The sequence below is a fragment of the Thalassophryne amazonica genome, chromosome 13 (assembly GCF_902500255.1).
Source record: "Thalassophryne amazonica chromosome 13, fThaAma1.1, whole genome shotgun sequence".
Lineage (NCBI taxonomy): Eukaryota > Metazoa > Chordata > Actinopteri > Batrachoidiformes > Batrachoididae > Thalassophryne > Thalassophryne amazonica.
Window position 1 is genome coordinate 6074654 of NC_047115.1, and position 26009 is coordinate 6100662.

General features: G+C 41.7%; 1 protein-coding gene across 1 annotated transcript in view; it reads left to right on the forward strand.

Annotated features, from left to right (window-relative positions):
- The first annotated feature begins 865 nt into the window (after nucleotides 1-865).
- Nucleotides 866-26009, forward strand: part of kif20ba (kinesin family member 20Ba) — a 128385-nt gene continuing 103241 nt past the window's right edge. The window contains exons 1-10 of the mRNA XM_034185056.1: nucleotides 866-961; nucleotides 5842-5950; nucleotides 6326-6415; nucleotides 20726-20845; nucleotides 21836-21974; nucleotides 22658-22842; nucleotides 23168-23222; nucleotides 23455-23661; nucleotides 25491-25602; nucleotides 25933-26004. Coding sequence (XP_034040947.1) covers nucleotides 5843-5950; nucleotides 6326-6415; nucleotides 20726-20845; nucleotides 21836-21974; nucleotides 22658-22842; nucleotides 23168-23222; nucleotides 23455-23661; nucleotides 25491-25602; nucleotides 25933-26004 — 1088 coding nt within the window. The 5' untranslated portion in view covers nucleotides 866-961; nucleotide 5842. The remainder of the gene's footprint in view (nucleotides 962-5841; nucleotides 5951-6325; nucleotides 6416-20725; nucleotides 20846-21835; nucleotides 21975-22657; nucleotides 22843-23167; nucleotides 23223-23454; nucleotides 23662-25490; nucleotides 25603-25932; nucleotides 26005-26009) is intronic.

A 26009-nucleotide genomic window follows, 5' to 3' on the forward strand; every position in this document is an offset into this window, starting at 1 on the left:
GGAGTAAGTGGTATAGAAAATAGATGGATAGCTGGATTATTATTATTATTATTATTAGACTCTTAGTTGGAGTAAGTGGTATAGAAAATAGATGGATAGCTGGATTATTATTATTATTATTATTATTATTAGACTCTTAGTTGGAGTAAGTGGTATAGAAAATAGATGGATAGCTGGATTATTATTATTATTATTATTAGACTCTTAGTTGGAGTAAGTGGTATAGAAAATAGATGGATAGCTGGATTATTATTATTATTATTATTATTATTATTAGACTCTTAGTTGGAGTTAGTGGTATAGAAAATAGATGGATAGCTGGATTATTATTATTATTATTATTATTAGACTCTTAGTTGGAGTTAGTGGTATAGAAAATAGATGGATGGCTGGATGATGATGATTATTATTATTATTATTATTTGACTATGTATTTAGGATTTTATGAATGTGTGCTGTACATGTTAGGTTTATTGTCCACATGATTGAATGAAATGATTGTGTGTAGGTTTATGTGTAAAACAGGAACCTGCTGTAAAACAGTTTTAACTGAGTCAGGCCTGGGGTAATGTGCAATTGTGCTTTTAACCTTTTTCCTGTATAATAAATGAAATGAATGAATGAATGAATGAATGAATGAACTCTTGGTTGGAGTAAGCGGTATAGATAATGGATGGATGTGTGGATTATTACCATTATTTTAATTGCCGTTATTACTTTTTGTGTGTGGCTGTACTGTACCTGTCCTGTCACCTTGGTGGCGGTAATGCAGCAAAAAGTTTGCCAGAAACCATCGACAATACGAAGAAGAAGAAGAAGAAGAACATCTTGCTTCTGATTGGTCCTTTTTAAAATCAGTCCGCGGCTGTTGACGGTGGTGTTGTGTTTATCTTAACCTTCGCGCAGAAAAAGGAATATAATTCTGTTCAAAGTCTCTATGTTCTAATGACGTCGGAGTCAGGTGAGTATTTGTTGTTTGAATAACGTTCCAATTTAAGTGTTAGCTATGTTTTTTCCTCAGAAATAAACTGAATGTTTTCAACGCGTCGGTTTGTGCTCCTGAGGTGAAGCATTTTAATGAAGCATCGAGTACAAATGTGGTTCAAACGTGAAGCTTCAGTCCTTTAATGAAAGACCAGAATACTTCAAAATCAGTCTGAAAGGACATCCACATGTTCAGAATCCTCCAGTCTCAGTCTGTTTTTATTTTTAGTTATAAGAGGTTTTCTTTAGTTTTTCAGCGTTGGTGCTTCAAATCCCGTCGCTCCTCAGTGTTAGCCAGATCTCGCAAGATGAACAACGGACCGTACAAGACTTCGGTAAAGTTAGAAAGATATTCACAGATTCGAAGTTCACGGCTCAATAGATCTTGAGAAACGTTGTAGAAAGACAAACACCACTAGTTTCTAACCTCAGGAAGGTAGACAACGAGCTACAACCTTATTTTTATCCATATGAGCCGTCCTCTGAGCTGAAAAAATATCACTGATCTGAACGGGCAGGCGGCAGAGAAACGGAAGCTTAGGGACCATCTACAAAGTGCAAACACGGGAAAAAAGACACCTTTTTTTTTAAAACAAAAATTTTTTAAGACAAATTTTTTTTAAAATGACTTTTTCCCAAAGTGAGTGTTGTAGTATAATCTGCAGGACACCCCTGTTGTGTGCAGTAAATTTAGTGTCACTACACCTTATGACTTTGATACTATTGAAAATATAAACAATAAAAAATTCTCCAAAATTTTTTAAAATTACTTTTTTTCCAATCTGACTGCTGTAGTATAATCTACGGGACATGGCTATTGTGTGCAGTGAATCTGGTGACACCACATCTTATGACTTTGATGCTATTGAAAATTTAAACAAAAAATTCTCCAAAATTTTTTAAAATTACTTTTTTTCCAAGCTGACTGCTGTAGTATAATCTACAGGACACAGCTATTGTGTGCAGTGAATCTGGTGACACCACATCTTGTAACTTTGATGCTATTGAAAATTTAAAAAATAAAAAATTCTGCAAAGTTTTTCATAATGGCATTTTCCCAGACTGAGCTCTGTAGTATAATCAGCAGGACCCCACTGATGTGTGGAGTGAATTTGGTGATATCACTCCTTATTACAGTGATTTATTCAATAATTTTCTGGTGTTTTTTTTTTCCGTATTTGCACTTTGTAGACGGTCCCTAAGCGTGCCTAAACCTGCCCGTTCAGATCAGTGATATTTTTTCAACTCAGAGGACAGCTAATATGGATAAAAATATGGTTGTAGCTCGTTGTCTACCTTCCTGAGGTTAGAAACTAGTGGTGTTTGTCTTTCTACAACGTTTCTCTTAAGATCTATTGAGCCGTGAACTTCGAATCTGTGAATATCTTTCTAACATTACCAAAGTCCAAAACTTCACAAACTTTCTAAAATAATAAATCACAATAATAATTATTATGACCTTTATTTGTGTAGCAGAGTTCATGTACACAATGACACTGCAACTGTGTCACAAAATAAAAGGAAAATGACAGGAAGAACCTGCACAAGTGGATACTGAAAATATTGTAAATGTCAAAAATGTAAGATCTGGACCAGAACAGCATTCTGCGACTTAGCAAGATATTGTTACAAAAATATACGGCCCACCAAGGAGCACTTATGGAAGAGAAGTGATGGCTGTCGAGGTTACATTGGTGTTTTAATTTACTGCTCATTTGGTAGCGTGATGTGGTCAGTCATAGTTGTGACCCCAGATATGGTTAGGACCTCATCACCCCTTGGTCACATTAGCTGCAAGAGACACAGGCAAAGCAATCATCTGCCATTTATTTTCAATTGGAGTCAGCGTTTTACAACAACATGAGAGACATGTGGCTGCTATGCCAGGCGGGACCTAAAATGGAAGAGGTCTGTTTTATGCAACTGTTGAGTGATGTGATGTGGTGGTGTGACCAGTCATTGTTGATGACTTATGACATGTACACAGTATAGATAACTCCGGGGTCCCATCATGCTTTGCATGCGTGCAGTGGGTCCAGTCGCACACATGGTGTTGCATGCAGATTTGTTGTTTCCTGGTAGTTGTGGGGAAATGACTGGGTGTTAAAAAAATAAAATAGATATATACATTAAGTTATGTTTGAATGCCTTTGGTGTTTGCATTTATTTTTGTCGTGTGTGACAAGCGGTGATGCCATTTTCATTATTTGCAACCGGTGAGTCAAACCGGAACCACTCCAAGCTCGCGAGGGATGGTGGGACCCTGAAAGATTATCTGTGATGGATAATTCCACACGGTCCTGTACTATTGCTGTAAAAAAAAAAAAAGAAAAAAGATTGTGTTACCATGAACAATGACAGCTTGGCAGAAATTTGTCCTGCAGAAGAATCATAAATGATTTATCTATCCATTTTCTACACCCACTTACTTCATTTAAGGGTCATGGGGGTGGAGCCTATCCCAGTAGTCATGGGGTGTGAGACAGGGTACACCCTAGACAGGACACCAGTCTGTCACAGGGACATATAGATAGACAAAGACATTCAGACCTGCACGCACACTGATGTGCACTATAAAGTTTCCAGTTCTCTTAACCTGCATGTCTTGGGAGGAAGCTGGAGCACTCGGGGGAACCCACGCTAACATGGTGAAAACATGCAAACTCCAGACAGAAAGGATCCAGGTAGGAAGCGAATTCACCACTTTATTGCTGTGAGGCAACAGTGCTAACCACTAATACAGTATACAAATAGGAAATGGATAACATCAAGGAGGACAATTCATGCTTTAGAATAACTTTTCTTTAAATATTTACCACAGGTTATATAATTGAATCAGAATCGCCGTATTGTCATTGTAATTTACATTGCAACGAGATTTGAGTGCAACTCCAAAAGGTGCTTTTCCGAGGTGTAAGTAATTATTAGCCAAATAAAAGATAATAAAATTTAACAAAATAAATTATTTAAATATATGTACAACTAAAAATAAAATGTGGACAAAATATAAAATGTAAAACAAGAAATTACCGTATTTTCCGGACTATAAGTCGCACCAGCCACTTTATCCATTATAAAGAAAAATAAACCATAAATAAGTCGCACTGGACTATAAGTCGCATGGATTTTAACTTAAGTCGCAGGTATGTTAACATGAAAAGTTCAGATGGTAATATTGTGAATGCTGCTGTTTTCTGATGCATATTTCACCAGTTGCAACTTGTAATCTGCAGAGTACGATTTTCTTTTTGGTGGCATTATTGTCTTGTTAAGTTATCAGTAATGTTGAAATTTTTATTTTTCTATGGTAGTCAGAAGTCGCAGGAACAGTCACACAAGCCTTGACCGCCCTCTCGTGAGCTGCATTTTACCTACGGATATGTTTGTATTTTGAGGACCACATTGCGAGCTGAACCATAACCCGCACCATCGCTGAACGGTTCTTTTCTAACATATTACCCGCTGTGGACCATAGTACACACCAGGTGTCAGGTGCCGATGTTCGTGCAGCACCTACCTGCGCAGCTCATGACCTCCCCGTGGTGTCAACGCCAGCTCCTTCCAAGTGCAGACGCTAATCCTCTGCCGTCGCTCACCCCAGTGCTCCCACGCAACTCTCAGCGTCAACTTAAACACTCTGCTCACACCGATATCCAAGGGTTGAAGCTGTTTTGTTAGCCCTCCCGGAATAACAGCAAGCACCGTGTTCGTCTGCTTTACACGCTGTTTCACAATCATTGTCTGGGTGACGTGAGGAATATGCATCCAATGTACTGTTCTCTGACTGTTATCACGACCAGCATGACCTATAGGGCGGCCGCCATGCTACAGTGCCCATGTTGCATTGCATTTCCATTTCCGCTGGCCATTTTAAAACATAGAGCGACTCTGTCACGTAAAATTGTTTTATTATGGTAAATTAATTGACAATCTACCGGTATATTTTTCATTTATAAGTCGCTCTGGAGTATAGGTCGCACCCCCCGGCCAAAACATGTAAAAAAGTGCGACTTATAGTCCGAAAAATATGGTATGTACAACTGCCGAATGATATTGCACATGGTTTACAGATATTGCACAAGCAACTTTGAAAAGTGCAGATTAATGTGGTTTGTTATTGTTCAGTGCAGTGATCACTCTGGGAAGAAAGCTGTCCCTGAGTCTGTTTGTCCTAGTTTTGATTGACCTATACCGTCGGCCCGAGGGTCATAGGTCAAGCAGGTGGTTGTTGGCATGGCATGTGTCTTTGCAGATGCTGGCAGCTCTGCTGAGGTAGCGAGAGCTGGCAGTGTCTTCCACGCTGGGCATAGAGCAGCCAGTGATCCCCTGGGCCGTTTTGATCACCCTCTGCAGCTCTCTTCTGTCTGCTGCTGAGCACCCCCCGTACCACGCTGTGATGCAGTACGTCAGGATGCTCTCGATGGTGGCTCTGTAGAACAACACCAGCAGTTTCTCCTCCATATTGTTTCTCCTGAGCACCCTCAGAAAGTGGAGTCACTGGTGGGGTTTCTTCTCCACCACTGGCATATGGCACCACCATATGGCAGAATTGCCATATTTTCTGGAGTATAAGTCACACCTCTCAAAAAGTGCATCTTGAGGAGAAAACAGACATTTGACTGACCTTTTTTTCCAGTATTATCAGCTCTTTTAATTTGGGTGTGCGGCTCAAATATGTGCGTGTGACACGTCTTGAGGCAGCATTGTTGTGATTTGGCGCTATACTAATAAAATGAATTAAATTGCAAGCACTCTGTCATTCATCGCATCAACACAGTGTTCAACTGGATCTGTCCAATGCAGTTATTGATCAGTTTGAAGACCACAGTTAATGTGTGTGGGGTTTTTTCCTCTCAGGATGATGGAATCGTCCAAAAGAAACAAAGCTGACTGCTGCAAACAGGTAGAACCTGAGGATCTTAAGAGGGGCCTCTCAGCAGAATTCAGTGCTTTGTCACATTCACAGGTAGGCTGAGAAATTACTGGAACATTCTGATCAAGCTGCCTTTGCTTTTTATCCACTCTGAGTCACTTTGGCAATAAGAATCTGACATCTACACATTTAGCAAAGTCAGACCATAATAACACTCACCGACAACAACAAAATGAAAAGCTGAAATTCGGGGGTGGCAACGCTGCAGTCATATTGTCTTTGGTAGTTTGGTATAAAGTTGACGCCATACTTTACACAACAGGTTGTTTGGATCGCAAAAAAAACTCATGTAAAATGTATACTTCATTTTTATTGTACTTCCGCTTCAAGAGTCAAACTTCAAACCTAAACTGTTTCACTGGAGACAATTCATCACATTCTCTCGTGTTCGTTCTTCTTGTTCTACAGCATTCTGTCACTGACGAGAGAGAACACCTGAAGGTTTACCTCCGCATCCGACCCTTCACCTCTGCAGAGAAAGAAAATGGAGACTCGCAGGTACGGTAATAGAGATTTTTTTTTTTTCCTGTCTGAACACATCTGTGGCAGGAAAAACTCTGATATGACATGAACACATGGTTTGCATCTCAGTTTCTGCACCTGCAACACCGATCTTTAATCTCCATTGACTTTCCTAACATCCTCCTTTTTTGGAGTCAGTGTCCCAAGAATCATGGTCTATAAACTCAGTTTTAGCTCATTGGGTTGTCACAATAACTAGAAAATCAAACTGTATCTTTTACATTTTTATGTATTGCAGGTTTAATATTAAATATCTCCAAAGTCCCAGAATGCTGAGGGTTTTTATATACAGTGGCTTGCAAAGTATTCATCCCCTTGGTATTTCATACATTTTAATTTGTTTATGGCATTTCAAATACAAAAAGTAAATCAGGCTTCTTAATATAAAAATTTGTAAAATTATCTCCCTTAGACTCTTAAACTGAAAGCAGATCTCTACAACTTGATATAAATTAATTAAAAATATAAAAGCCAAGATGATGGGTTGCATAAGTAATGGGCCTCTTTGGTATAATACTTGTAAATAATCAATTTTATTGCTAGTTTTCTTCAGACAAGTCAGGGGATGGATATATGAACATTTCCAGTCTGTACACATGTACAAATTGTAAATAAGACAATAGGATCTTAATAATTAATGTAAAAAATTATAAAATGTATCATTTTATACACACGTGTGTGTGTGTGTGTATATATATATATATATATATATATATATATATATATATGTATGTGTGTGTGTGTGTGTATACACACACACACAGAGTGGGGAAAATAAGTATTTGACCCCCTGTCAGTTTTGCAAGTTTTCCCACCTACAAAGAATGGAGAGGTCTGTAATTTTTATTGTGGGTGCACTTCAGCTGTGAGAGACAGAATCTAAAAAAAAAAAAATCCAGTAAATCACATTGTATGATTTTTAAATAATTTGCATTTTATTGCATAAAATAAGTATTTGACCCCCTACAAAAACAGAGCTTAACAATTGGTACAGAAACATTTGTCTGCCATTACAGATGTCAAACGTTTCCTGTAGTTTTTCACCAGGATTGCACACACTGCAGCAGGGATTTTGGTCCACTCCTCCATACAGATCTTCCCCAAATCTTTCAGGTTTGGAGTTTCAGCTCCCTCCAAAGATTTTCTATTGGGTTCAGGTCTGGAGACTGGCCAGGCCACTCCAGGCCCTTGAAATGCTTCTTACGGAGCCCCCCTTTAGTTGCCCTGGCTGTGGGTTTGTGGTCATTGTCATGCTGGAAGACCCAGCCATGACCCATCTTCAATGCTCTTACTGAGGGAAGGAGGTTGTTTACATGACCCCATCCAGACTCCCTTCAATACAGTGCAGTTGTCCTGTCCCCTTTGCAGAAGAGCACCCCCAGAGTATGATGTTTCCACCCCCATGCTTCATGGTTGGGATGGTTTTCTTGGGGTTGTTCTCATCCTCTAAACATGGTAAGTGGAGTTGATTCCAATAAGCTCTATTTTGGTCTCATCTGACCACATAACCTTCTCCCATGCCTCCTCTGGATCATCCAGATAATCACTGGTGAACTTCAAACGGGCCTGGACATGTGCTTGCTTGAGCAGGGGGACCTTGCTGCACTGCAGGATTTTAAACCATGACAGCATCATGTGTTACTAATGTAATCTTTGTGACTGTGGTCCCAGCTCTCTTCAGGTCATTGACGAGGTCCTCCTGTGTAGTTCTGAGCTTTCTCAGAATCATCCTTACCCCACAAAGTGAGATCTTGCATGGAATCCCAGACCGAGGGAGATTCATCTTGTGTTTCTCCCACTTTCTAATAAATCATAACAGTTGTTTTCTAGTCCATCCCAGCCTTGTGCAGGTCTACAGTTTTGTCCCTGGTGTCCTTAGACAGCTCTTTGGTCTTGGCCATGGTGGACAGGTTGGAGTGTGACTCAATGTGTGAACAGGTGTCTTCTATACAGATCAAATCATTTATTTATATAGTGCCAAATCACAGGACATGGACAGGTTGGACTGTGATTGATTGAGTGTGTGAACAGGTGTGTTTTATACAGGTAACAAGTTCAAAACAGGTGCAGTTAATACAGGTAAAGAGTGCAGAAGAAGAGGGCTTCTTAAAGAAAAATGAACAGGTCTGTGTGATCCAGAATTCTTGCTGGTTGGTAGGTGTTCAAATACTTATTTGCCGCAGTAACGTACAAATAAATTGTTAAAAAAAAAAATCAGTGTGATTTCTGGATTTTTTTTTTTTAGATTGTCTGTCACAGTGGACATGCACCTAAGATGAAAATTTCAGACCCCTCCATGATTTCTAAGTGGGAGAACTTGCAAAACCGCAGGGTGTTCAAATACTTATTTTCCTCACTGTATACATACACACGTGTGTGTGTGTATATATACACACATGCATGCACACACCTATACATATATATAAACATGATTGGGATTGAAGGAGATAAGAGCATCATCTTTACAATATGTGAAATGGAGTTTAAATGTGGTAAGGTGACAGAGCAGGGATTTGTAAACGAGTTATTGTTCATGATTTGTGGACATATTATTGCATGTGGTTATTTCACAGTGTTATTGTACAGCCTGACTGGCAGCAGCAGGGAGGAACGACCTGCAGTATCGTTCCTTCTTGCACTGAGGGTGCCTCACTCTGTCACTGAATGAGCTGGTCCGCTCCACTACAGTCCGATGCAGAGGATGAGGAGTTGTTCATGATGGATTTGAACTTGGTTAGCGCCCTCTTCTCAGCCACCTCCTCCAGAGCTGGACTTCCTGACCAGCTTATTTAATCTCTTTCTCTCCCGCTCTGTGGTGCCCGGGGCCCAACAGATGACAGGATAGAGGAGAGCAGAGGCTACAACAGAGTCGTAGAAGGTCTTAAGCAGAGGCCTGCTCACTCCAAAGGATCTCAGTCTCCTCAGGAGGTGGAGGCGACTCTGGCCTTTCTTGTACAGGGCGTCGGTGTTGTGAGTCCAGTCCAGTTTGCTGTTGAGGTGAACACCCAGGTATTTGAAACTGTCCACATTCTGTCCTCCCCCTCGATGTTCACCGGTGGGTGAGGTGGTGGTTTCCTCCTGAAGTCGATCGCCGTCTCCTTCGTCTTACTGGTGTTGAGACACAAGTGGTTGCGCTCACACCAGTCCACAAAGTCTGTGATGACCGACCGGTACTCCAGCTCGCTCAGACACACGACCCACAAAAGCGGAGTCAGAGAACTTCTGGAGATGGCAGCTGCCTGTGTTGTATGTGAAGTCCGAGGTGTGGAGGGTGAAGGGAAAGCCGAGAGGACGTTGCCCTGGGGTGCCCCGGTGCTGCACCTTACCTCCTCAGACTGACAGCCGAGCAGCTGCACGTATTGCGGGCGGTCAGTGAGGTAGTCAATGGTCCAGGCGGCAAGGTGTCCATCCACACCTGCGTCCTCCAGCTTCCCCCGCAGCAGCGCCGGTCTGATGGTGTTGAAAGCGCTGGAGAAATCAAAGAACATGACTCTCAAAGCGCTCCCGCCGGTCTCCAGGTAGGTGAGCACTCACCACAGCAGGTAGATGACAGCGTTATCTATCCTGATGTTGGGCCTGTAGGCAAACTGCAATGGGTCCAGGGTGTCGCTCACCACGGTGCGGAGGTGAGACAGGATGAGCCGTTCCATGGTCTTCATGAGGTGGGAGGTCAGGGCAACTGGTCTGTAGTGGGCCGGTTCTTTGGCGTGCGGTGTTTTGAGTTCTGAGCTTTCTCAGAATCATCCTTACCTCACAAAGTCAGATCTTGCATGGAATCCCAGACCAAGGGAGATTGACAATCTTGTGTTTCTTCCACTTTCTAATAAATAATCATAACAGTTGTCTTCTACCAACCTGCTTGTCTGTACACCATCCCATCCCAACAAACAGTTGCCCCAAGGCGCCTTATATTGTAAGGCCAGGCCATACAATAATTACGGAAAAAAAAAAAACCCCAACTATCAAAACGACCCCCTGTGAGCAAGCACTTGGCAATAGTGGGAAGGAAAAACTCCCTTTTAACAGGAAGAAACCTCCAGCAGAACCAGGCTCAGGGAGGGGCAGTCTTCTGCTGGGACTGGTTGGGGCTGAGGGAGAGAACCAGGAAAAAGACATGCTGTGGAGGGGAGCAGAGATCAATCACTAATGATTAAATGCAGAGTGGTGCATACAGAGCAAAAAGAGAAAGAAACACTCAGTGCATCATGGGAATCCCCCAGCAGTCTAAGTCTATAGCAGCATAACTAAGGGATGGTTCAGGGTCACCTGATCCAGCCCCAACTATAAGCTTTAGCAAAAAGGAATGTTTTAAGCCTAATCTTAAAAGTAGAGAGGGTGTCTGTCTCCCTGATCTGAATTGGGAGCTGGTTCCACAGGAGAGGAGCCTGAAAGCTGAAGGCTCTGCCTCCCATTCTACTCTTGAATTAGTTTTTCAGCATCACTCTGAGACAAGACCTAATTTTAGAGATATTGCGCAAATGCAAAAAAGCAGTCCTACATATTTGTTTAATATGCGCTTTGAATGACATATCCTGATCAAAAATGACTCCAAGATTTCTCACAGTATTACTAGAGGTCAGGGTAATGCCATCTAGAGTAAGGATCTGGTTAGACACCATGTTTCTAAGATTTGTGGGGCCAAGTACAATAACTCCAGTTTTATCTGAGTTTAAAAGCAGGAAATTAGAGGTCATCCGTGTCTATGTCTGTAAGACAATCCTGCAGTTTAGCTAATTGGTGTGTGTCCTCTGGCTTCATGGATAGATAAAGCTGGGTATCATCTGCGTAACAATGAAAATTTATGCAATGCCGTCTGATAATACTGCCTAAGGGAAACATGTATAAAGTGAATAAAATTGGTCCTAGCACAGAACCTTGTGGAACTCCATAAGGAACCTTAGTCCATGAAGAAGACTCCCCATTTACATGAACAAATTGTAATCTATTAGATAAATGATTCAAACCACTGCAGCGCAGTGCCTTTAATACCTATGGCATGCTCTAATCTCTGTAATAAAATTTTATTGTCAACAGTATCAAAAGCAGCACTGAGGTCTAACAGAACAAGCACAGAGATGAGTCCAGTGTCTGAGGCCATAAGATCATTTGTAACCTTCACTAATGCTGTTTCTGTACTATGATGAATTCTAAAACCTGACTGAAATTCTTCAAATAGACCATTCCTCTGCAGATGATCAGTTAGCTGTTTTACAACTACCCTTTCAAGAATTTGAGAGAGAAAAAGGTTGGAGATTGGCCTATAATTAGCTAAGATAGCTGGGTCAAGTGATGGCTTTAAGTAATGGTTTAATTACTGCCACCTTAAAAGCCTGTGGTACATAGCCAACTAATAAAGATAGATTGATCATATTTAAGATCGAATCATTAATTAATGGTAGGGCTTCCTTGAGCAGCCTGGTAGGAATGGGGTCTAATAGACATGTTGATGGTTTGGAGGAAGTGATTAATGAAAGTAACTCAGACAGAACAATTGCAGAGAAAGAGTCTAACCAAATACCGGCATCACTGAAAGCAGCCAAAGATAACGATACGTCTTTGGGATGGTTATGAGTAAATTTTTCTCTAATAGTTAAAATTTTATTAGCAAAGAGTCATGAAGTCATTACTAGTTAAAGGAATACTCGGCTCAATAGAGCTCTGACTCTGTCAGCCTGGCTACAGTGCTGAAAAGAAACCTGGGGTTGTTCTTATTTTCTTCAATTAGTGATGAGTAGTAAGATGTCCTAGCTTTACAGAGGGCTTTTTTATAGAGCAACAGACTTTTTCCAGGCTAAGTGAAGATCTTCTAAATTAGTGAGACGCCATTTCCTCTCCAACTTACGGGTTATCTGCTTTAAGCTGCGAGTTATACCATGGAGTCAGGCACTTCTGATTTAAAGCTCTTTTTCAGAGGAGCTACAGCAAAGTTGTCTTCAATGAGGATGTAAAACTATTGACGAGATACTCTCACAGAGTTTAGGTAGCTACTCTGCACTGTGTTGGTATATGGCATTAGAGAACATAAAGAAGGAATCATATCCTTAAACCTAGTTACAGTGCTTTCTGAAAGACTTCTAGTGTAATGAAACTTATTCCCCACTGCTGGGTAGTCCAGAGTAAATGTTAAGAAATGGACAGAAAGGAGTTTTCAGGGAATACTGTTAAGTCTTCAATTTCCATACCATAAGTCAGAACAAGATCTAAGATATGATTAAAGTGGTAGGTGGACTCATTTACATTTTGAGCAAAGCCAATTGAGTCTAAGATTAAATGCAGTCATTCTCAGCATCTGTGTGGATGTTAAAATTGCCCACTATAATTATTTTATCTGAACTAAGCACTAAGTCAGACAAAAGGTCTGAAAATTCAGAGAGAAACTCACAGTAGCAACCAGGTGGACGATAGATAATAAATCTGGTTTTTGGGACTTCCAATTTGGATGGCAAGACTAAGAGTCAAGCTTTCAAATGAATTAAAGCTCTGTCTGGGTTTTGGATTAATTAATAAGCTGTAATGGAAGATTGCTGCTAATCCTCCGCCTCGGCCTGTGCTACGAGCATTCTGGCAGTTAGTGTGACTCAGGGGTGTTGACTCATTTAAAATAACATTCATCCTGTTGTAACCAGATTTCTGTAAGGCAGAATAAATCAATATGTTGATCAATTATATCATTTACTAACAGGAACTTAGAAGAGAGAGACCTAATGTTTAATAGACCGCATTTAACTGTTTTAGTCTGTGGTGCATTTGAAGGTGCTATATTTTTTCTTTGAATTTTTATGCTTAAATAGATTTTTGCTGGTTATTGGTGGTCTGGGAGCAGGCATCGTCTTTACGGGGATGGGGTAATGAGGGGATGGCAGGGGGAGAGAAGCTGCAGAGAGGTGTGTAAGACTACAACTCTGCTTCCTGGTCCCAACCCTGGATAGTCACCGTTTGGAGGATTTAAGAAAATTGGCCAGATTTCTAGAAATGAGAGCTGCTCCATCCAAAGTGGGATGGATGCTGTCTCTCCTAACAAGACAGCATTTTCCCCAGAAGCTTTGCCAATTAATACAGGTAAAGAGTGCAGAATAAGAGGGCTTCTTAAAGAAAACTTAACAGGTTTGAGTGAGCCAGAATTCTTGCTGGTTGGTAGGGGATCAAATACTTATTTTATGCAATAAAATGCAAATTATTTAAAAATCATACAATGTGATTTTCAGTTTTTTTTTTATTTTTTTTATTCTGTCTCACAGTTGAAGTGTACCTACGATAAAAATTACAGTCCTCTCCATTCTTTGTAGGTGGGAAAACCTGCAAAACTGACAGGGGGTCAAATACTTATTTTCCCCACTGTGTATGTATATATACACACACGAGGTCTGATTAAAAAAAGCGGTCCTTTTTATTTTTTTCAAAAAATAAATGGATTTGATTCATATGTTTTTACATCAGACAAGCTTGAACCCTCGTGCGCATGTGTTAGTTTTGTTATGCCTGTCGGTGACGTCATTCGCCTGTGGGCAGGCTTTGAGTGAGGTGTGGACTCCCCTTCCTGTCGGAATCTTTGAGAAGCTGCAGGGAGACGGCGCGTGTTGCTTTATCAAATTTTTTCAGGACCTGTGAGGGATAGCCGTGTGGACGCTATTCGAGAAATTCAGCTGATTTTCGGTGAAAAGTTTAACGGCTGATGAAAGATTGTGGAGTTTCTTTTGCTTTAAGGACAGCCCACAAAGCGGATCGGTGCAGTGCCGTCGGAGGTGGCATCCGTCTGTCTGTTTTGAGCTGAAAACATCCTAATTTAAGACTCTGTTCACCCAGGTTGTCGTCAGAAGAGGTCGGCATCAGGAGTTTACCCTGACATTCCACTGTTAAAGGAGATTTTGTAATGAAAGAACGTGCGGACGAATTTCCCGAGTCAGGTCTGTGACGACGCCCCAAATCCATTCGCGCCGCCACAGGAAAAACACCTCTGTGTTGAAAACCATTTGTAAAATTCAGGTGGCTTTTGATGGCTTTCAACAAGTGAGTATCTGAGAAATTGTTTAACAGCTGGGCATGTTCCAACTTGTCCCTTAAGGTTTCCAACGGAAGTGTTTTTCCTGTGGTGACCCCCCCCGCGGTCGGGTCCGGCCCGACATGCGAATCTGCCCGCACGTTCTTTCATTACAAAATCTCCTTTAACAGTGGAATGTCTGGATAAACTCCTGATCCCGAATTCTTCTGAAAGTTCTGTTATCTCACGACGTCTTGGGTCCACAGAGCCTGAAATTAGGAATTTTTCAGCTTGAAACAGCGAGACGACACTGCCTCGGAGAGCAGATCGATGTCAAGCGCCGTCCTTAAAGTGACATTAACAGACCAAAATCTCAGCTGTTAAAATTTCACTGAAAACCAGCTGAATTTATCGAATGGTGTCCACTCAGTTGTGCCTTACAGTTTTTGAAATTTTTTTTTAACAAAGCAGCAGTCTGAGCCAATCCTAAACAATGAGGAAAAAAAACGAGGGTGGGCCACTTCTCAGTCAAAGACTGCCCACAGGCGAATGATGTAACCAACAGGCGTGAAAAACTCTCGCATGCCCACCAGGGTTCAAGCATGTCTGATGTAATCACACGTGATTCAAATCCATATAGTTTAAAAAAAAACAAAAAAACAAAAAAAAACAAGTTCCGTTACTTTTCTCACACCTCCCAGCTCTTACCCACACATACACAGGTGAAATCAATGACCCTGTGACAGCCCCCCCCAACCAATATGTTCCAGTCCCTGGAACACCTTGCACAATGTCTCAGTACATATACCTTTGGGGTGGGACCCCCAAGTTAGTCCTTTGAGACTGCCTCAGCTCGGGGGAAGGTGCGGGCCCTTCTCGGTCACCCCCTCTCACTGGAAGCAAAAGTCTCCACATCAGCACAGGTGACCCACTTGCGCACCCGGCCCGATCAGGCAGAGAAGATGCATAATGAAGACATGGCCGCAGGTTATTATGATGGACAACCCGCTCGGGATGATCTTTGCCTTCGGGACCTACCTTATAGACGAGACGTCCTGGATGAAGTCTACTGACAACATAGGGTCTCTTTTCCCAATGATCACTCAGTTTCCCCCTCTGCCCTCTTCTATGATCTCGCAACAGGACCCTCTCCCCAGGCAGCAGTGCAGTCTCCCTTGCGGTACGATCATAAAGTCTTTTATTCTTCTGACCTGCTTTCTGAAGACTCTCAGTTGCTCTCTTATAACCACAAGCCAACTGCTCCTGATGCTTGGCCACCCAATCTGCAAGTTCCATAGGGGCCTTCACTCCCAGGCCTCCCGTCAACAAATCCACTGGTGTCCTCATGTGGCAACCAAACATCAGAAAAGCAGGTGCATATCCTGTAGATGCATGAACAGTATCATAGGCCTGGATGAGTCCAGGTAAATATTCTGGCCACCTTTGATGTTTTTCTACTTCCAGTGACCCAAGGAGGTTCAACACAGTCTGATTTAACCGTTCGCACGCTCCATTCCCCATTGGATGATAAGGGGTCGTTTGACTTTTCTGACACCCATATACCTGACAAAGTTCTTGTATTAATTGGGACTCAAAATTAGGGCCTTGATCAGAATGCAACACTTCTGGGCAACCAAATGGCTGAATGACATAAGTCCATAAGGCGCGTGCTGTCGTAAGAGCAGTCTGATCACATGTGGGTACTGCCCATGCAAATTTTGTGAACAAGTCGGTCATAACTAGAATGTTCTGGTATCGGTCAGTAGGGCGGCTCAAAGTCAAGAAGTCTATAGCTATGATATGCATTGGTGCCTTAGCAACGAGTGGTACCAAAGGGGCTTTACCTAGGGGTCCAGCCTTATGTAATACACAGCGTGGGCAAGCTTGAAGCCAAGCGGCAATCGTATCCTCATCTGGGGCCAATAGAAATTCCTCTGCAGGAGAGCCAATGATTTCTTTAGTCCCGGGTGTCCCATAGTCCACAATAATTGTTTGTGACGGAGGGACAACAATTTGATGGAGAGTTTCTAATATTTGTGGATCCAAGACAGTTCTGCACACAGTCCCATCTCAATTCTAGCTTCTTCCAGTGTCGTAACAGTTTTAGCTGTGTGACCCAATAACCGCCTTTGTGTCGCGTCCGGCAACATACCTCTTTCGATGTATCCCCTGATCCTACACTGATCCGAGTCCTCCTCCTGCAAACTCCTCCATCGCTCTATATCCCATCCCCAGTCACTCACTAGGGCTTGTGGAAAAATGGCAGTCTCCACTGTTTCAACCAGCTGCTCCTGTCCCTCCGAATTGTGAGCTGAAACAGCTACAGGGAATCTAGAAAGGACATCAGCATTGGTATTCTCTCTCCCAGGACGATATCTGATGTGATAGTCAAAATTGGCCAACTGCGCAATCCACCTTTGTTCAACAGCCCCCAATTTAGCAGTCTGCAAATGCACAAGTGGGTTATTATCTGTTACAACCACAAATTTAGCTCCCCAAAGATAGTCTTTAAATTTCTCTACAACTGCCCATTTCATGGCAAGGAGCTATAATTTGCATCATTACGCTCAGCTGGATGCAGACGTCTGCTAGCATACGCCATTACCCGCTCAACACCTCCCTGTTCTTGGGCTAACACAGCCCCAAGTCCAGTGTTACTAGCATCGGTGTAAAGGACAAATGGTAGGGTGTGATCTGCATAGGCCAAGATGGGGGCCTTTACTAACTCTGCCTTCAACTGCCAAAAGGCTGCTTCACACTGCTCAGTCCATTCAACAACAGGGGAATGCTGACCCCTATTGCGACCAGTACGTTCTAAGAGCCCATTTATAGGTTTAGCAATCTTCGCAAAATCCTTTATGAATCGCCTATAGTAGCCTACAAACCCCAAAAAGGAATGGACTTGCCTGACAGTAGTAGGGGATTGCCAGTCTGCCACCTTTTCCGGGTCCGGTGAAACTCCCTGACCACATTTCCCAGAAACTTCACCTGCCTCTGGAACAACTTGCACTTCTCAGGACGGAGCTTCAGACCATAACGACCCAGCGCCCAAAAAACTGACTCCAAATGCTGAAGATGTTCTGAAAAACTTAGAAAAAACAATCACATCATTAAGATAAACCATTACGGACTCTGCTATCTGGTCCCCCAGACACCTCTGCATTAACCTTTGAAAGGTTGCGGGTGCATTACACAACCCGAACGGCATTCTTTCAAACTCAAATAGCCCGAATGGAGTTGTAAATGCAGTCTTCTCCACGTCCCTTTCCGCTACCTCCACTTGCCAATAACCGCTGGCCAAATCCAAGGTGGAATACCACTCTGCATTAGTCAGACTGGTTAACGAGTCTTCAATTCTAGGCAGTGGGTAGGCATCTTTCTGTGACACTGTTCAATTTACGATAATCCACGCAAAAATCGCCATGATCCATCCTTTTTTTGAAGGAGGACAATGGGGGCTGCCCAAGGGCTACAGCTTTCCCTAGTCACCCCACCATCCAGCATGTCTTTTAAGAGGCTATGTATCTCCTTATAAAGGGTCGGGGGTACTGGCCTAAACCTCTCACCAATAGGATTAGAATCACCCGTTGGTATAGTGTGTTTTACGGCACCTGTCCGTCCATAGTCCTCATGTGTAGAAAAGACATGACTCCATCGTTGCAGCAGTTTGTCCAATTGTTGTTCTTCCCCATTTAATCCATCTCCCTCAAAAGATGGAAAAAGAGGGGCGATTTCTGTTACCTCCTGCTGTTCTGGAGAACCATCAACAAAGCCAACTTCCACAACCCCAGGACCCACTTCTACCACAGATGGCTCCTTCCCATCCCGCACACTGTCAGGGTCCACCACAGAGACAGTTCCCAGCCTCTGGAACCTCCTCAGGGTAACAGCAAATGGCTCCACATTCCTAACCCTCACAGGAATACGCCCCCTTCCCACAGTCACCAGAGTTCTAGCCACTTCAACCCCTCCATTCTCCCCTAGGGGTTCAACCAGTGCAGTACAATACCGATTATGGGAGGGCAGTGGAATTTTGGCCCACACAGTCACTTCACTCTGAGCAGGTACACTTATGTTGACGCGACTAGCTAATCTGGAAGTCACCTGCCACTGATCAGCAGGAGAAACAGCACAAATACATTGACAATCAGAAAAAACAGAGTCCCACTCTTTACCAAGCAACGGCTGAGTATCTCGAAGTCGACTTATATTTACTAAAAAGTTCCTCCCAGCAATCTCCAATTACATTCATCCCAAGGATAGCTTTACCAGCTCCAATACAATCATCCTTGGCCACTACAATGCCACACCCTGGCACCCGGACCCCATGAACCACAAAATCTGCCACCATGTAACCCACCCAAGGGATATCAAGCCCATTCGCAGCCCTTAACCAGGGTAATTCCTTGGGAATCTTTGATTGAAAAACAAGCATAGTCTCAATTTGGCTATGCCATTCTCCAAAATTATCAGACTGTGCCCCGCTAAATTTTGACACCCAAGGGCCACCCATAAAAAAATGGCATCATCATGGCCTGTCCACTTGACTGCACCTCATCCTTTGACATGTTAATTTAATAGAGGCTCAACCAAAAGACCGGATCCCGTTCATGACGCCACTTATGTAACGGGCAAATGCCCCAATTTAGAAGGGGCAAGGGGAGTAATCTATTAAACCACAATGTCAAATGTTAAGAAAAAATTTAAAAATTTAATAAATTTAGGAAAAGAACACTATAAATGGATAAAATAAAAAAAAACAAATACTCTTATCTAAAAAGTCCATCTAAAAATAGTCCCAAAATCTGACTGCGAAGCCGGACAGATGTGGGCGTGGTTTCCTCTCAGTCACAACCTGGGCAGACAAACAGGAAAATCAGAAAACAGGGGCAACGTGACTTCCACAATGAGGGCCAAATACGCCCAACATTCAGAGAGGAGAGACACTTAACTGAAAGGAGGGGAATTATCGCACTTCACCCCCTCCACTATTCCAACGGCGCGCGTCCAATCTCTCTCTCGCTCCCTCCGTTGCTCATCCACGCTCAATCTGCTCTCCCAAAGAGAAAAGGGGCGGGCTGCAAAACGACCAAACTATGAATGGATTGGTCGACGAGCGATAACATAGGCTTGTCACTTCAGGCAGGATTACTGCTTAACTCCACAGTAATCACGCCAAACGCTAACAACAAACAGCGCAAAGTCCAGCCGAATGAAGCATCAAAAAGGCACTTAGCTGAGAGGAGGGGGTTGGCAAACGCTCCCCCTCCACCGTTCCGACGTCGTGTCCACTCGCTTATCCCAGCGGTGTCCTTCCGTACACGCTCGATCTGGTCCACTAAACTTCCGTCCTCGTGCCTCTCAGCTCCTGAAGACTCGCAGCTGCTCCTGCCGCCGCTCCTTTTCCTCTCCCGCACACTCTCTCATTATCCCTAATTATCCAGGTGGGGTTGCAGCCACACACACACCTCCCCGCTCTTACCCACACATACACAGGTGAAATCAATGACCCCGTGACAGACAGACACACACACACACACACATATATATATATATATATATATATATATATATATATATATATATATATATATATATATATATATATATATATATATATATATATATATATATATATATATATATATATATATATATATATATATAAGTTTGGACTGGGATGCCTATTACACAAGGGCAAATTATGAAGATAACAATCGTTTTGTCCTCATTTGCAGATAAATTACTTTGTCATTTTCCTTGTTTAGACAACAATCTTGAACAGAAATTACGACTAGAAAATCAATGCACTAGAAGATAGTCTAAGCATTTGAACTAAAATTCACATTAATGACAAATAAAAGGGTTGAGTTCCTCTTCCCTTATCTGACTCAATAAAAATGACACTAACTGTATTTTAAAACTTACCTTGTTTCTTATGACTAACCTTGACCTATTTTACGAGGTCAAAAGGTCACATTCTGTTTCATATTTTTATGCTCATACGGCCGAGGGTATTTTAGCATTGTGTTTTTGATATTGTAATGATATTTGAATAATTACTGGTAATAAAGAATGTCATTCTCGTTAAGTTAAAACTTGACCACATTTTGTTCTTGAAAATTGTGCACATCTGTCTAGGTTGGTGCACATTGATGGTACACGGCTGTCAACCTCTGCAGGTTGTAGCTCTAAGTTATTTCAAACCAGTATATATCAGTCCTGCTGACATGACCATGTAGTTAAAGGGGCAGCCCGTTAGTTATGAGAGATTTTGAATCATTTTCTTGTTCTTATGTCTTTCACAGGATTGTGTGGCCATCCTCCCACCAGACAAAGTCCTGATGAAACCTCCCAGTTTTTTGTCAGGGAGGCTCAGCAATGACAGAAGTCTTCCTCAGACTGTGCAGCGCTTTGAGTTCTCTCAGGTTAGTGCTTCTCAGCAAGCACACTGAAGTCAACATGCAGCCATGCAACTGCACATCGGGAGCAACTTGGGGATTAAGGATCTTGCCCAAGGGCCCATAGAAATTTTCTGTTCTGGTGGGGATTTGAACTGATGATCTTCTGTTAACAAGCCCACTGCTTCAGTAGCTTAAACTTCAAAAACTCTTGAGATGTTTAACTGGAACATTTGTGAAACATCATGTTGACCCAAAACCCTCAAGGCATACATAAATTTATAAAGTCGTTGTTGTTATTGTTATTATTATTATTATTATTATTATTTTAAAAAGATCATAAGAATGTGGGCTCTTATATCCAAAACCTGGTATACTGTGAAAGTAATTTAAAGAAAAGCAGTAGTTTAAAGGAAAAGTACTATTGTGTGTGGTGCAAGCCATTTAGGTATTTTAAATATAGTAGAATTCTGTACACCTTGAAAATACCTTTTAATTTTCCTGATATAACCAAGACTTTGAACTCGCAAGGCCAAGGCCTGGAAAAGTCATGCCTCAAGGACAAGCCACAGCACCGAAGCACCACAAAATGGAACAATGCCATCCGTATTCCTGGTTGGCAGTGCTGCAAAAGTTCAACCAAGATGCAACCTTAAAGAATGAACAAGAATGATAGTTAATTATTTAATAGTGGTGGAATATTTTTGTTGTGAACTATTCTCCATCCACACTGCTGCCTCCTCTTTAGTTTGTTTTTCTGTAGAAACTTTGTTGCATCTTCTTTGATCATCGCTGTGTTTGAGGTTATCAGAAACTTTAAAGATGCTCTGCAGTGCCCTCTTTTGGATGTTTTTTCCTTAATATCCTTGCCAACGTAAAGGCCGTATGGAAGTATATGCATGTGTGAGGATTACACTGCGGATAAACTGAAACATATATGTTATTTGTTGATGCAGATTTTGTCATCATTGAAGCGCCCGTCCCCCCTCTTTTCTTTTCTTTTCTTTCCTCTGATAGGTTTATGGTCCAGAGACGTCACAGAAGGAACTATTTGATGGGACAGTGAAGGACTTGGTCAGAGATGTCCTAGAGGGGGGGGACTCACTGCTTTTCACGTACGGCGTCACCAACGCTGGAAAGACCTTCACCTTCGTAGGTCTGTTCCATCTAACATGCATCGTATTTTTCGGAATATGTCACACATTTTTTTTCTGTAGTCTCACCTCTTTAATTTGTCATCTATTAAAGTTGATTGTGTTTAGTGCTCTGATTCCAGTGGAATGTCTGATATAAATAGTTATTTTAACTATTATTAATAATGAATGTGTGATCTTTCGGTATATAAGTTGCACCGGAGTATAACTTGTAGGACCTCCTGAGCTAGTATAAAAAAAAAACTGTTTTTCTATTGCAGAAAATATGGTATTTAAATCCCAAATTAGACTGAATCACGTGACACCAAATGTTAGTGCTGTATGTCACATAATTCTCTTCCTCAGAAAGCAATACTGGCTTAAACACAGATTTACTTTTAGGTTAAGATATCAGGGTTATCTGCTTTTGGATTTATTTCTTTACATTTTATTGTAGTTGCTGTTTTATCAGGTTTAAATTTAATTCACATAAAATATACTAAACTATTTAAGTCTTTAGTTTTACTTGTCTAATTTACCACATTGGTTTGATATAATGTTATTAAGTCTTGAGTCACACCGGGAGTTTCTGATTTACGGATCAAACTCAAGATGTTGAACGTCCACAGAAAAAATGTTGGTTGCTATAATGTTTGTTTGCACTGACTTTACAAAAGCAGTTTACCTGCCCTCTTTGTCTCTGTAGGTCCAGAAGCTGATCCAGGGGTCCTGCCTCAGTCTCTTAGTATGATCTTCAGCAACATCAATGAGCGGATCTTCACCTCCATGAGCATCAAACCTTACCAGTGCCAAGAGTTCATGAAGCTCAGCAGAGAGCAGCAGGCTGAGGAAGAAGTTTACAAGAGGAAGCTACTGGGACAACACAAAGAGGTGTCACATACAAAACAGGAAGTGATTTCAGACCCTCGCTTTTAAAGATGTTATTCTTCTTTGCTGCGTGTGAACCGATCTGCAGTCTTATACTTAAGAGCTACTTGTAAAAATAAAATTTAACACAGAGCCTTATTTATTGATCACTTTATGACAGTTGTTAATTAGTGATGGCAGTATCGAGGAATATCCATATAATTTATTTGCTACTGCTTTGGTTCTGCTCATGTCCTCTCATGGGAGTCTTGTGCCCCAGTTAGGAACCAGACAAATAAATGTCTTTGTGTGTCATCATAATTTTTTTTCTTCTTCTTCTTTTTGTAAGAGTGAGAAGTGTAACATCAGCCAGCTGACCTCAACTAATAAGATCATCATGGAAGGTAAGATTTGGATTTGACTTGTGTTAACTAGTTGTAATTTCAGGCTGGATCAAGAAGATTTAAAGCAAGTCTTAAATGTCTCATTTATAAGACAATGGTCAGACCAGCAATGGCTGATCAGGTTGAGAGATGGACACTGAGGGAAGCAGAGGCCCAGAGACGTAACACTGAGACTGAGCTTATGTTGCTTGTCTCTTTTTTTTTTTCTTCTTCTTCTTCTTTTCTTTTGTAGGGTCTTTCATTGTTGGGCCAACTCCAGCATCAGAGAACAGACTGAGCCTTGATGTAGAGACCCACACTAAATTCTCAGTTTGGGTTTCTTTTTGTGAAATTTACAATGAGAATATTCACGACCTGCTGGAGGCATTGCCCAGTGGCGGCCTTAGGAGGACTGCTCTCCGCCTGTCACAGGATGTCAAGGGCAACGCCTTCATCAAAGGTTTGAAGGGATGGGTACGGGACGTTAAGGATGTTAGAGACAAGTTGAATGTGTCTGCAAAGATTCTTAGTCATCCATGTAGAACATATGTTGAAGTTTCTGTGAAGGCTTTCAGTTGTCCAAGTGGTTTCCATAGTAGAGAATCTTGACTTTTCAACTGGACTGGTTTGCTTGACGCAAGGCCATTTTGCTTCTAATCGCAGAAGCTTCCTCAGCTAAATTTCTTGCACTGGTAGTCTGACTTCTGTCTTGTCAAGACAGAGGTCAGACTACCAGTGCAAGAAACGTCCTCGCATCAAGCAACCCAGTCCAGTCGAAGATTCAAGCTTCTCTAATATGTTGAAGTTCAAAAGAAGCTAAACTTTGTTTAGTTTAAGACTTTTTTACCACTTGGTCCATTTGGCTTCTTCACTCTAAGGCAATCTGAGACTAACTTTAGCTTTAGAAACTGCAAACAGTAAGCTGTCCTATGTCAATTTATTTGTACAGTGCCAAATCATGAAGTACCTCAAAGCACTATAATACATGGGTAATGTCGGGACTGACTGATCATGGCTTGTGATCCACTGTGTCAAAAGCATCACGAGATCCAACAGTCATGGTCCAGACACAGAATTGCTATCAATTTGGAACACCAAATCATCCACCACTTTTGTGAATGCAGTTTCAATGGACTCGTGTGCACTAAACGCTAACAGCAAAGGCTCCTAAAGGCTAAACAACCATATATAGTCCAATGTTTGCAACGATGGGGTAATTGAAATGATAATAAGGTGAAGACTAGAGTTCCGGAGAAACCAATTGTATTAATTAAGTTAGTGATTGTGTTGAGGCCCCATCAGTCATTGAGGCAGGTAGATTTCTCTTAGCCCCACCCAGATGGACTTCTGGTCTCTACCCAAAAACATCCACTCCTACTCAACAACCTGAATTGAATCTTGCAAGTTATTTTAACACTTATTAAATTGCCTGCATTGAATCAGAAATCCTGTTCAGTCATTCGGCAGCAGATGAAAATCACAATCATCAATCTGACAAAGTCACAGTGATTCAGCTGAGACCGTGGCCTGCGTCAGTAACACAATAAGCATACAAAGTGACGCATTGTTCTTACCTCTAATGTGACCAAAAGCTGCATCGACTGATTTATGGCAAGGCCGATGTGTTGACATGATTGTCTTTCTTGTTTTGATGGTGGCCATATTACTTTTACAACTTTTTTCTTTTTTACTTTTTCAATTTACCAACATATGACATTTTATGACAGTGTGACTGACATTATTCATTGGTCAACTTGCATTCACATTTAACATGCATGCAAAGGGCTTTAGTCATTAAATTAAAGGAACTTGTGAATCGAAATTGCAAAAGGCCCATTGGGCTCAACACTGAGGGGCCACTTTTTTTTTACTGGCTGAATCACTGAAGTCATCACTCCAATGTGCAGCCCAGCATGCCCACGTGTAGCTAGCTAGCTGTATAGCTTGAGACCTCTTGATGATGAAATCAGAGTGTTGGTGTGAAAGCCAAAAGAAAGTTTTGACAACTCTGTTTATCTTTTGTTCAAATTGAAGTGTGCTGTTGGAAACCATGCCCGAGTTCTTGGAAAATGTTTTAATGTAGGATAGCAGAGGTCTGTTGTTTATAATATAGAGTGCTGAAAGTCAGTTGCCCTGCATATCACAATGTTTTCTTTCATTCAGCATTTTCACAAGTTGGATTGTCCTCAGTTCTAGATAAATTACTTTGTTTGCTTCAAGACTTCATCAAGTCACTTTTCAGGTTTGTGTTGCTGTCTTTTTATTTTGTGTGTGTGTGTGTGTGTGTAGATCTGCGCTGGGTTCAGGTGAACTCTGCTGTGGAGGCTTACAAGGTGATGAAGCTGGGTAAAAAGAACCAGAGTTTCTCCTCCACTCGACTCAACCAGCTGTCCAGCAGAAGGTGAGCTCAGTGGGCATCAGTCTTTTGTGTTAGACTCTAAGTACGGCAGTTACGCGGGTTAAATGGGTTCCTGTTCAAAATCACCAAAGCCTAAAATTCTACAATTTAAAAGGACAGACACACTGATAGTTGCTTAATGCACCACTCATTGCTACTTTGGTCCGAGTTTATGCCAGATTTAGTTTAAAAAAAATTTTAAGTCATACTCTGGAACATTCAGGCGGGTGTGGCAGTCACTGCACCCTCATCTTGGGAAACATTGGTCTCCTTCATTTTAGCAATAAAATTACTGACGTGCAAAATCATGTTTTTTTTCCTCTGTGTCTGCAGTCACAGTATATTCTCCATTCGCATTCTGAGGATCGAAGACGACAGCACTCCGAGGGTCCACTCAGTCAGCGAGTCGG